Source organism: Equus quagga, chromosome 15 (genome assembly GCF_021613505.1).
Source record: "Equus quagga isolate Etosha38 chromosome 15, UCLA_HA_Equagga_1.0, whole genome shotgun sequence".
Taxonomy (NCBI): domain Eukaryota; kingdom Metazoa; phylum Chordata; class Mammalia; order Perissodactyla; family Equidae; genus Equus; species Equus quagga.
Window position 1 is genome coordinate 11,367,098 of NC_060281.1, and position 13,479 is coordinate 11,380,576.

The following is a 13,479-nucleotide window of genomic DNA, read 5'->3' on the forward strand; positions in this document are numbered from 1 at the left end:
GACTGAGTTCAACTCTTAGCTCTTAAGAAGCTTCTCTGGAAACATTTGAACCTCTCTGAGCAAGGGTTTCCTTTTCTAAAAGACGGAATGAGGAACAAATGACCGGATGTGTCAACAGTGTCTTTTTATTATCTATTCTTGAAAGTCATGAAATGAAAAATAAAGAGCAAAGGCTTTGACAGACACAAGTTTGAGTCCGCCTCTTACACTTCCTTTTTACTTCGGCACAGTTCTCCATGGTCTGTGAGCTTCAGTTCCTTCACCTGTTAAATAGCAACAATGCACACAGTTAAGATACCCAGCAGAGTGCTCCATAGGTCTAGTCACTTAAATATGTGATCTTTCCTCCCCTGGCCATGGAGAACAGGTATAACACCCTCTAAAAAAATCTAATGCTGTATATGGGGGCTGACCCAGTGGTTAAGTTGACGTGCTCTGCTTCTGCAGCCCAGAGTTTGCTGGTTCTGATCCCAGGCATGGATCTATGCACTGCTTATCAAGCCACGCTTGGCAGGTGTCCCACATGTAAAATAGAGGAAGATGGGCACGGATGTTAGCTCAGGGCCGATCATCCTCATAAAAAAGGAGGAGGATTGGCAGTGAATTTTAACCAAAAAAAAAAAAAATCTAAAGCTGTATATAAAAGCCTGACTTGCAAAATAAATACTTTAAAATCAATTTCTTTAGCACCTCTGGTGGATTTATGTATTTACCTTCATCTGTGGCAAAATTGAAAATGACCATTTTACCTATGATATCCACAGTGAAATAATCATGGATATAAAAATGTCATTAAATCCGGTGCTTTTATGAAGATTTTCCTTTGAAAGTTATTTCCATGTCTTGATAGTTCTTGGTAGTAATGCAGCCTGTTATCAGCAGATCTTTCTCTCCCCTCCCCAGCCCCTGCCCTTCATCCTGATAGGCACCGTCTGCCTAACTCACACGGGGCCTCCTTCAGGATGTCTTCCCTCATCTTCCCAACTGAACGCCGAGTCAATAGACTCTCTTGCTTCTACAGTTCTCAACCAGTACTATTACTTGATACTTGGCAACATGCTGCTCTGTTGCAGATATTTGAGTAGCATCATATTTCATTACTAAATTAGAAGTTTTTTGTGTTGAAAACTGCCTTGCTTATCATTACTCCCCACATAGTAGTATAGAGCACTATTTTATTATGTGATTAATTACTCAATAAACATTTGATGAATATGCAAATTCTTCTATAATTTTTTTTAATCCAGATTCTACAACATCGGAATTTAATTTCTTACAGTCCTCTGATTAGAACGCATCTGCTACATCTAATATTTATAATTAGGTAGTTTTCTTCAGATGTTGCTGCTACAATGTGAGATCTTCAAAGTCAAGAAAGCTTATCTTACATATTTGTTCATATTTTTTTCCCATTAGCTATTACCAAATAAAAAAACCAAAAATCTCTTTTGTGAGTTAAAGTTCTATAGAAGTCATTAATTAAATTGGGGTTTTACAGATTTCCTTGAACTGGAAAAATGTCACATATACATTCTTAACAGTGGACTGATTTAATTTGAAAAGAGGAAAAAGAAAGCTAAGCTTTATTGAGTACCTACTGTGTGCAAAGAAAAATACCAAGTGCTCTGTCCTTGTAATTGATATTGACATGTTGTCTTGTTCAATACTACTTGATACAGATTGAAAGATTCAAAGAATGACGTTGTCCATGAGTAAGAGCTAATATAGCTTACCTGTTAAGCTTACTTTACTATAACCCATCAAAATATATCAACTGATTGATAAAAGTATTTTCCAAGTAGAGTCTGAGTTTGTAAGTAATGGAATGAAAAGATATTTTTATATCTATTGGCAAAAAATATGTGCACCGTGGCCATCTAATAAACTAATAATAGTTAATGAACAATCAATGTCTGTATCTTTCATTTTACAATACAGTTGGCAAAGCTAATGCTTTTGGATCCTTCTGAATTAGTGAAAGAATAAATAGACTCCTACATCTGGAGAAATATGGTTTGCAGCTTTGTTCTGATTTCTGTATCGAGTGCCAGGTATCCATCACCTGGGGTGGGGAGTTATTTTGGTAAAATAGATCTCATTACTTATTCTCAAAAGAATGCTCTATTTCAGAGCAATGGTATTGTTAATGGAACTTTGATTTTAGTGACCAAATGCCAAGAATGTTTTCAAATGCTCTGTGATCCTTCCCATCAATTTAGATCAGCCAGATATAACATGTGTGAGAAGTTATCTAAATTTTTTAGCAATAAAACCAAGATGATGAAAGCTTTGCTTCCCCTTAGGTATCATCCAGTACTGATAACCAAGTTGTTTTCATTCTTTCTTTTTTATTGTTTAAGGCTGGAGCACATTACTGCTGTGATACTTGCCAAAGTTCTATGGCATCACTTTGCGACTTACCATATGTGCCTTTGATCCCTGCCCAGTAGGTACCTTGGCTACATGCCACTTTGGCACTTACCACTACTACAATTTTGATTTTTTCCCTTGCTTCTGAATCTTTCCATGCTGTCATCACACAGACCTGAAATAGCCATCTTTGGGAGCAGAGGGACTCATAAGATAACCTGTTTCACCTACACCTTTCTTCCTCAAGGACTTGCCACTTGAGAGAATTGATAAGGTCAGTCTACTAGTTTTGGCTTGACCAGTCTCCGGAGTATAAAGCCCTCCCCATTTTGTTTCTGAGAGTCTTTGTTTAGGATATGGGGGATGCACAAGTCTGTAATTCATTGTTGTCGTTTTCCACGGAGAGGAGATAGAGAGAAGGATGGGAACAGGTATAGAGAGTATGGGGTTTTCGTCTTTGTGGATTCATCAAGCTATCAGAACTGTAGTAAGATTCTCAGGCTCTCCGAGTGAAATGTCATGTTCTTAGTTCAGTTCAGCATCTCTGGGTTCCTACCTTTCCCTTCCTAGAGGAGAGAGGAACTCCAGAATGTATTGAAAAATATGTGCAAACAGAATGATCATAGAAAAAAGTTCAAGTTAGGATTCTAATAAACAGGGAGGACTAAGCTGATGTGAGAGATGCTTCTCCCTCCCCTCAAACACTGAAGGACATAACTAGGGGCTCAATACTGCCAAGAAGCTCACAAGAAGGTAGAGGGCTGGACAGCCAGAGCCTGGGCCTTCAATCTCATGGGAAGGAACATCTAAACCAATAGCCATCTGAGGAGAGGGAGCTCAGTGAGCCAAGATCCTGAACCACTGGGTCTCCAAAGGCGGTTCCACACATGCGAAATGGAAAAAGGTCACCGGATTCTGCAGGTGAGACCTTAAACCCCTGCAAGAAAACTGAAGCCAAGTTCCATTGTGCATGGTTTCAAGTTCCAGATTCATAATATCCCTGTGGTACCCCAAGCTAAGATGCTAACAAAAAAATAAATCCTAGAGCTGTCAAACCAAACTCATTAGAAATCCCGGCCAAGCAAAAGTGAAACCAGCCTTTAGGGGTATTCCAATAACCCATACAAGATCCCCATAGGAAACACACAAAATACCTTCACCAAAGATAAGTTTAAACAAGCAAATTATAAACCTTACTAGGAAATACTGTGTATATGAAGCAAAACTTCATTAAAAAGAAAATAGAAATTGACGGAAACACAAGTACAGTGGAAGATTTCCACTGCATGCTATTTTCGGAAGATTAATTAAATAACTATTTACACAAACATTCACATATTCATATTCCAGCTTACCATCTCCCTTTCAACAATAATTAAAAGGCTATACCTTAGAAGATTATGGAAAAATGATTTTGATTATACATGTATATATGAATATTACACAGCCATTAGCATCATAGTTTCAAAGAATTCAAATCAATGTTAAATGAAAAGGGCAGAATAAAAAGCAGAGACAGGAGAACGTTAATTTATTTTCTCCTTGAAAGAAAATATATTAAAGTATTTCTAGGATTAGTTTGATGGGTAATTTCATTGATAACTGTACACATCTTCTGTATTTCCCAAAATGTCTATAAGGAACAAAATTGGAATGATAGAGAGCCCTAAAACTTTGGGAATTACAAATAATTTGATATTCCTTGAGTTAAGGATGAGTTTAGAAAATGGACAGGAGTTGAGACAGGAAAGGTAATTAAGAGTCTCATCAAGAAAAATTGACCTTGTCATTTTAAGAAATAGCTTCTCTGTAAAGGTGATGGGAAATCTCTGTGAATTTTAAGCTTAGAAGTGTTGATTAGATATGGATTTTCAAAAATTGCTCATGCTGGAGACTGGTCCGTGGAGTAGTGGTTGAGTTCACCATGCTCCGCTTTGGTGGCCCAGTTTTGCAGGTTCAGATCCTAGGCACGGACATACACCACTTGTCAGCTATGCTGGGGCAGTGACCTGCATATAAGGTGGAGGAAGATTGGTACAGATGTTAGCTCAGGGTTAATCTTCCTCAAGCAGAAAAAGAGGAAGATTGGCACAGATGTTAGCTCAGGGCAAATCTTCCTCACCAAAAAAAAAAAAAAAAAATTGTTCAGGCTTAACAGTGTAGATTTGTGCATGCAAAATAAAGCAGAAAACCAGGCTACTGTAGTAATAATAGCTAACATTTATTGGAGGCCTACTATGTGCCAGGGACCACATGTTGAGCACTTTATAGATTCTAGCTCATTTAATCTTGGTAACAGCTTTGTCAGGTAGGAACTTTTCTTCCTCTCCCTAAAGCCCCAGTACCTAGTTGTAGAGCCTAGTTGTAAGTCCTCTAGTTCTTCTGTGTGGGGTGCTGCCACAGCACGGCTTGAGGAGCAGTGCCTAGGTCTGCAACCAGGATCTGAACCGGTGAACCCAGGCCACCGAAGTGGAGCTTGCGAACTTAACCACCAGGCCAGCCCCAAGTAGGAACATTTATTATCATGCTCGTACAGATCAGGAAACAGGGGCTAAAGAACCTGCTGGACGTCACTCAGTTAGTAACTAGTGAAGACAGGCTCCCACTGCAGGTAATGTAAGACGGGCACTTCAGCTCTCCCTCCCTTCACCGTGGTGGCCCCTGAAGTCAATGGAACACAGAGAGACAAGAGATGGGTCCAAGATGTTAACTAACACCTCTGGTTAACAGATTAGGAGGGGTAGGAGGGTAAAAGAGAGAAGGGAGTCAAGAACAATTCAGGAGAGACAGGTAAACTCAAATGTTTTTGCACGTAACTTAAAAGTTACTTAAATTCACTAGAGAAAACAAGAAATTTAATTCCTTTTAGTTTGCGATGAATTTTTGTATCTTCTTCTATTTGAATGATATGAAATGCAACGAAATAGAGGTAGCTTAGTCCTATGATGCAAGGGGAGTCGTATAGAGGGCAGATCAGGATATGTCACAAGCATTGTGATTTTTAACAAGTGATTCTTTTACTGTTCTGATGGAGCCCAGGTTTTCTAACCTTCAACATTAGGGAGAGAAAGCTTCATTATCTACGACAGGAGTTTGCTGTATTTATTATCATTTCACCTAGAGCTTTTTAGATTTTCAATAACAGGGATACATATTGGGAATGTTCATTTAATCATAAAACAAAAAGAGATGTATACTAATAACAAACGTTCAAATTTATAATTTGAAGCTGTGCAAATCTATAAATTTTAAGCATTCATGATTAGATTTACGATCAAACCATACTTTCTGCAAAAGCACATCTATTTTCACTCCCTTTAATTCATGCGATTAAACATTCTTAAGATATTTGGTCCTTATTATTGCTAATGGTTTTGTTATTTATAGGAATTATAGTTTAAATTTTTGAAATTATAGCATTTTCCATCTGGAATGCATTAAAATAAAACTGTCAAAAATATTTTCATATTTATAAGGATTTTTTCTGTAAAAGAACTATATTACTATGGTGAACTAATTGGGATATGAAATTTTTTGAAGACTTTTCCCATTTAGAAAATTGTTAAGCAGTAAAGTTTACGTCTAGGTGTTATTTTCCTTGGTAGCAGGATCATACAATATTTGGCTTATCTTAGAGGTCATATTCTCCAAAAGTTTAGACTTCAATGTCAATTGTCAAAACTTTTTGCTGTTTTGAACTTCAAACCCATATAACCCATTATGAAGGTTACCTTGCTAAATTACTGTTGTTCAAATTGGACCCTTTTAAATTCTTTCAGATATTGTGTTCCTTGTTATAAAATTGCAACAAAGAGAGAAAAATGGTAGTGGGCATTGATGCAGACTGTATGTTGCATTTCAACTCTGGTGGAAAAATAATTAATACAAGCTCTGCTAAAAACGACATATAATAGAGATTTAGCACTGTGAATATATACCTGTGAAATTGTCATGTTCAGGTAAATAATAATTGGAAACTTGGGCACTGTAGAGAGTTTTAAAGGTGCCCAATAACAGCACGGCTTCAGTTTGGCAGCTCAGAGCATGCTCTCCAAGTTAACCACCATTGGTCACAGCTGTGAGACGTCTAAGATCCCTTCATCCTCTTGGCCCTTCCCAGAGCTGTTCCTCTGCAGGATCCACGCTACCTCTCCCATTCTTTGCCTTTTTCTATCCTTAACCGCTTTGTTTCTATCACCAGCACAAGTCTCATCACCCTCATACAATAATGACGGTTTGTTTATTCCGGGTGTTAAACTCCTTTTAAGTGTGTTTACACTCTGTTTTACAATGTAATCTCTGGATCCTTTCATCTGGTGTGCAACTATGTGTGCAGCAGCGAGCTCTTAATTTATCTTTGCTGCAGCAACCAGTAAGGCGGACTGGGATTCCTGGCCATGCGCCCTTGGCTGCACGAGACTCTTCTTGATGAATATGATGGCTCACTAGCAGGCTGCCCAACCCGCTCTGATGAGTTTTAGAGTGGGTCGACATGTGTGCTTGTGAAAGTGGGGGAAGCAGATAGTGGTCTGTTCCAGAACCATCTTCTCTACCCCCTCCTCACCACAGATTGCTCCTATTCTAACGTCCTAAGGATTTGTTTAGAACCTTCAGTTGGAACGAATTAATCTTTTAGGGCTTCCATAATTTTGGGCCCATGCGTCTCTTGAGCAACTCAACGTCATTTCAGTGACTTATTGACAACTTACTGACCTACCAAGTTATCTGTGACATCTCCCTTAATTTAGTACCTTCTATATTTTCTTCTTTATTAGATTGTTGTATATATGTTTTAACCTTGCATACTGCCTCAAAATCTTTTAAAATCGAGTTTACTGTCATCAAGCATAAACTCAGTCAGTTCAACGCGGGACAAATCTACACTGAGCACAAAAGGATGTAGCTGGGAAGGAACAAACTCACCGACACAAAAACGCAGGCCCCTTCCTTTTATTTCGATCCCTTGCTGTCTCCATCCCATCTGAACCAGAGGAGAAGCCGGCAAGTGGGGCGTGTGCAGATGCAATCAGCCCGGCGTGCTCAGCGCCGTGTGCAAAGGGCGCCACACCTGAAGGTCCTCTGGCTCGGCGGGGCCTCTCCTCCCCGGTGCTGGCGGCATCCGCCGCAGGTGCCTCCGCACCGGCCTGGGCGCGGCCCGCTCCCCGCCCTCGCTCGCGGCGCCGCCGCAGTGCGCCGAGCCGCTGCTCCTCGCCGCCCGCGCCCCGCAGCCCTGTCCTCCGGCTCCCTCCTGTCGCCACCAGCAGCCCCAGGCTCCGCCATGGGGAATGTGCCATCCGCGGTGAAGCACTGCCTCAGCTACCAGCAGCTTCTCCGGGAGCATCTCTGGATCGGGGACTCAGTGGCAGGGGCGCTCGACCCCGCGCAGGTACCACCTCGCGGCCCAGGGCGTCCCCACCCCTTGCCCACTGCCGGCCGGCCTCTCCCCCATCAACCAGCTGGTGTTCTCTCCCCTTATGATGTCGCCTCCGCACCCCAGGGGCCTTACTGGAGCATTTCTGTCGTGTTAGGCCTCACCCCTTAAAAGGTTTCCCATCGTCTCTCTGCTGTGAACATATAGACCCGCCTCTAAAGATCAGACCCAGCAAAATTCCTACCTGTGGCCGTTTGCAGGTCGCCTAAAGGAGACTGTGCCTTCTTTGTTTTTCCCTTGGAAGAGATGCATTAGATAATTTAATTTGTATCTGTAGGCTCTCCTCCAAGGATAGCGCCCTTCTTTTTAGTTCTCTCCTTGTTCTGTTGTAACAAAGACGACAAATGCGTCAGAATGGCAGGCAAGAAAGGGAAGGAAGCCAACTTAGAAGATTAAGAAAACATAGTAGGAAGAAATTATCCATCATATCGTTAATTATCCTTAATGTATTTATGCTTCAACACACTGGAACAAGCTTGAAAAAAAATTGTAGATAACAGAGATTTCAGATCAAAATTTATTCCCCTGGGATTCCTGAAAACCCATTTTAAGACAATAGGCAACTTAATGGTATCCACATATTTGCGATTTAATGCACTCTCAACCAGAAATGGCAAGTAAATGAAAAACATATATGTAAAGAAATGTACTTTTCCCTTAAAAGAGCTTAAAATTCTCCAAAGCAATGACAGTGATAATCATTATGTAAGTGTTAAAACATGGAAAAATGGAAGGACAGTGTGAAGGTTTAGCTGTTAGTTTTTTGAATTTTGCTAGTTGCAGAAATGATTATTCCGGATTCATTTTGTGAACAAAAGAATAACTTGTATTAATTCTAATATTTTAGAGGGTAAGCATAAGTTTACGATGTGGCTTTAAATCAACTATTCTAACGTTAGATATCCATTTTCCTATAGTTTTACATTTAGTGTATTCTCAGTTGAGGGTATGAATATGTGAAACTGTAATCTTAGTTCTACAAGTTGGAATTCATCATTTGTGGATTCTTTACGAGACACTTTGCTCCTTATTGCTTAAAAGACGGTCGTGGTCATCCGACTCAAAGTCTGTTGCTGACAATGCAAGAGAAGGAAAGTTATTCTTTATCTTCTCCTATGTTCACGTCTTGCTATTTAGTTTTCCTACATTCTAATTTGATCTTGCCGTTACAACTTTTCTTTTAACTTTCATATTCAATCTGTTATATAATCAGGAATCTTTAACTTTTATTCCCTAAACCTGACTTCATATGACTTCTGTTGTGGGGTTAACATTGTATTTCTCTCTCCCCCTGTGTTCTGATTTTGTGGGCTTTGGGGACAATGATAGATGCTGGGCTGCCACGTGACGATGTCTAATTTGCCCTGTTAGGATGTGAAAGAAGGGTAATTGAAAATGACTGGATGACTCATCAAGGGATTCGAGGAATAGGATTTTTGGACATCTGTCAACCTAATGAAGAACTTCTTGCTCTTTTCTGAGAAATACCTCTACCTTCTCTAAATGCTGCCTTTTTATCCCTCAACTCCTTAGCCTGGAAAATTACTCATTCCTCAAACACGGCTTAAATATCACTTCTTTTATCAACTCTTTTCTTCCTCCAGAGTTCATGCCCCATTTCTGTGCACTTATGGCATTTTATGCATAATTCTGTTTTAGTCCCAATCTTGTCAAATTGTCATTTTTCATGTCTTGTCCTATTTGAACTCACAGCAGCATTGACACCTGACAGTGGACTCTCAAACGTATCTCCTTCCTTGGCTTCTGTTTAATGGCACCCTTCCTGCTTTAAGCCCTACCTCGGCTTCCTCAGTCCTAAACCAGACTGGCTCAGTGGCCTCTGTCTGTCTGGCAAGTGTTCAGCTTCCTCATCACTTCTTATCCACACTCATGGTTTCAGTTCCTATTTGTGTATCTCTGTCTTCCAGATTTATGTTCCCATCTCTCTCTTAAGCTCCAGTCCCGATGTTCAGCTGCTCACTTGACACCGTCACTTGGATATCTCAAAAGTAATTCAAACTCAACATTTCCAAAATTGGATTCATGTTCTCCCCCTTATAACTCCGGATCTTTTCCAATATTTCCTATCACACGGAACACCATCATAATTCATTCAGCTCTGCAAGCCACAAACCAAGAGCTCCTTATTTCCATTTCCCCACATCCAAGTTATCACTAAGTCCTGTGATTTTCCCTCTTGAATTTCTCTCAAATTCATTTTTCAAACTTTACTGCTACTGCCAATTTCAAAATGGCATTCTCTCATATGGACAACTAGACTATTGCAATCCTTCTCCAACCCAACGTCTGTGTAGATAGTTGGGAGATGTTCTCTCTTTCAGGAGGAATCATGCTATTCCCCCGTTTCACAACCTTCTATCATTGCTTTTAGGAATGAGTACCAAACCTTTTAAGGTGTTCTCTGAAGCTTCAAATGGTCTTTTCATTGCATCTCCCTGCAACCTTATCTTAAGCTGTTCTCTCTTGTTCTTGCACAGTGGCCTTCCTTGAGTTCTCTAATAATGTTTCCTCTTGAAATGCTGTCTTTGCTTGTTTTCCCTTCCGCTAGGAAGATTTTCAGCTAATTGACTTCTATTCACCCTTCAGATCTCAACTCATATGTTGCTTTCTCATGAGCTCTTTCCTAGACTTTCGAGGCAAGCAGCCCTCATTATCATATATTGCACAGTGCACTGTTCATTATATGTAATATGTATTATATACTTATTGTGATTATTTGATGTTTAATTCCCTACCAGACTCTAAGCATCATAAAAACGACGAAAAAATCCACCACAGAGTTCTCAGCAGCTAATAGAATGTCTGGTTAGTTTTTGATGGCCAGCAAATACTTGTGGAATGAACAAATAAATGAATGTTTAGCCTTCTAGGCCATAAGCATCTGATGCTTATGGGGACCATGACGTTCTTCTTAGCACTTTTTCGGGGTCTAAAACTATGACTGGTACATTGGAGTACAATGATAAATATTTCTTAAGTGAATGCAGAGTGATGAAAATTAATACATGGTGTTGATAGAGTTTGGTCTTAGTGATGGAAGATGAATATTGTTTCTGTTTGTGTCTTACTTTTTCATTTCATGGGACTTAGTCACGCTTTTATGGGGAGGAGAGTTGAATGTGGATTCTGAAGGCTGTGGAGAGACAGCGCAGTGTTTAACCAATTGCGGACTGTTAAGTCTGGCAGAGAGAGTCATGAGCAGGACCCCTGTGGTTTGAAATAATCTGATTGCAGCTGGGACAGATAGATTGCTGTATTAGGAAAGAATCCAATCTTCTATGGGAAGCCTAACCTTTTTCGGCTGCCAGTTTATTCTGTGATTTTGTGCAGGCTGTAGCTTGGCTAGATCTTAAATTTTCAGATTACACATTAGAGGTAATAATATATCCCTGATAAATTATTAGGATAAAATTAAATATTGGGTGTGTGTATGTATAAATACACATACACACATTTGAAGTTTAATTTATTATTAAATATAAAACGTGTCAGTGTGATTGAAAGAAAGACTTACTCTACTTTAGCTCTACTAACTAAATTCTTTGCCTCTAATTTTTTGCTAATGATACCAGTTTGCAGAAGATTCCCTTAATAGACCAAGAGGTTAAAATGGATCATTTCGCGGTTCAAGGTGTCTCTTAGGGCTTGTTTTATTTTCTATATTTGTCTCTGTTAAAACGAGTGTGATGAAGTTGGCTTAATTGCTATGTTTTAAAGATTCAATTAAATTTAAGTTTCCTAATACCTTGAGATTTCCGAGTGCTGCTTAAGCAGTAGCTAAATTTCTTCATATGTTAATACCGCATTGCAACAATAAAATTCCCATGATCTAAATTCTAACACAGACAGTGTTTCAAATATATTAGATTTATAAAAGCAAAATTGTAGATTATGTGAGATTAAATTTATAGTTATTTTACATTATATCTTGATCCTTTAAGTTACATTTGCTGTCAGCAAAAATTATGATTCAGAGTGAAGTATTTGGAATTTGAGTCTCTGGAATTAGACCTAAATGTATTATATTTCTACTTAAAATTAATTGGAGGATAAAGTGACTATATTCTTTTTAATTTGTCACCATGCACCTGTTAGGACATTTACTAAATTCCTTCCCATGTTTGGGGAGGAATTTTCGGAAGGAAACCAAGGTAGCTTCCCAGTGTTTGGTTTCTGTTTGTCTCAGGTGTTCCATGTTCCTTTTTACCCCTTTTTCTCCTTTTATGGCCCCTTTGAAATTATGTATTTTTATTATTTGTTTTCCCCCTGCATTAGCTTATTAGTTATGTACTTTTTGTAGTCTACTCTGTTTTTATCTATAAGATGTCAATACACAACCTTGACCTATAAAAATATTATATATTAGTACTACTGCAACTTATTAAAAATGCAAATATAGTAATTTAACTCCATTTACTGATGCCTTCTTTTTATATTGTTGTGTATATTAATTCTCTATATGATATATTTGTAATATGTATTTGTACAGCCAATATGCATTTATATTTATAGACTTTTTTTTTCCTTTGCTCTCCGTTCCTTTTTTTCTTTTTGGTGAGGAAAATTTGCTCTGAGCTAACATCTGTTGTCAATCTTCCTATTCTTTTTTTGCTTGAGGAAGATCAGCCCTCAGCTAACATCTGTGCCTGTCTTCCTCTATTTGTATGTGGGTCATTGCCACAGCATGGCTTGACGAGTGGTATAAGTCTGCACCTGTGATCTGAACCCGTGAACCTGGGCCTCCAAAGGGAAGCATGCCGGACTTAACCACTACACCACTGGGCCGGCCCCCTCTTCATTCCTTTGTTCATCTCCATTCTTCCATCTGAAATTATTTTCCTTCAACTAGAAGTATTTGCTTTAATGTTTTCTTTAGTAAAAATCTGCTGATGATTTCTTTCAGTTTTTCTTTGTTTGAAATTACTTTGTTTTGAAACACACACATGTACATATATATATAATGTGCATAAATATAAATGGATATTGAGTATAAATGTATATCCATATAAATAAAATACATGACAGCAATATAAAATGCAGATTTCTCAACATTGTCTCAACAGAGACAATGAAATCAGCTATCAGACTTATTTTTGGTTCTTCAATGATAATGTATATTTCATTCTCTTCTCTTCGTCTTTGGTTTCCAACAATATGACTGTGATGTGTCTAGATTTAATTTTCTTTGTATCTGCTAGTGGTTCATAGCACTTGGATCTATCGCTTGAAACTTGTTGCTTTAATATGTTTTGGAAAATTTTCAACCATTTCTCCTCAAGTATTGCTTGTTTCTTTTTTAATCATTCCACTTGGGCCTATAGTTTGAAGAATCTTAGAACTTTTCCTGTACCCCATTTATTTCTTACATTGTTTTTTGTATTTTCACCCTTTCTTTTCTCTCCATGTTCAGTTTGAATATTTTCTTCTCACGTGTATTCCATGTCACTAATTCCTTCTTCAGCTTTGTCTAGTTTGCTGTTTATCTAATTTATTGAGTTCATAATTTTCATTGTATTTTTGAGTTAATGCGTTTCTATGTGATTTTTAAAAGCAGTTGTTAATTCTCTGCCACAATTCTCAGTCTTATCATGAATTCTTGAATATTTATCAGAGTTATTTTAAGTTCCATGTCTGATAACTCCAATATTCAGATCTCC

The 13,479-nt window shown here is 38.6% G+C and overlaps 1 protein-coding gene across 1 annotated transcript in view; it reads left to right on the forward strand.

Moving 5' to 3' along the window:
• The first annotated feature begins 7,303 nt into the window (after positions 1–7,303).
• Positions 7,304–13,479, forward strand: part of HMGCLL1 (3-hydroxymethyl-3-methylglutaryl-CoA lyase like 1) — a 152,380-nt gene continuing 146,204 nt past the window's right edge. Inside the window, exon 1 of the mRNA XM_046640555.1 lies at positions 7,304–7,756. Within this exon, the coding sequence (XP_046496511.1) occupies positions 7,391–7,756 (366 nt within the window). The 5' untranslated portion in view covers positions 7,304–7,390. The remainder of the gene's footprint in view (positions 7,757–13,479) is intronic.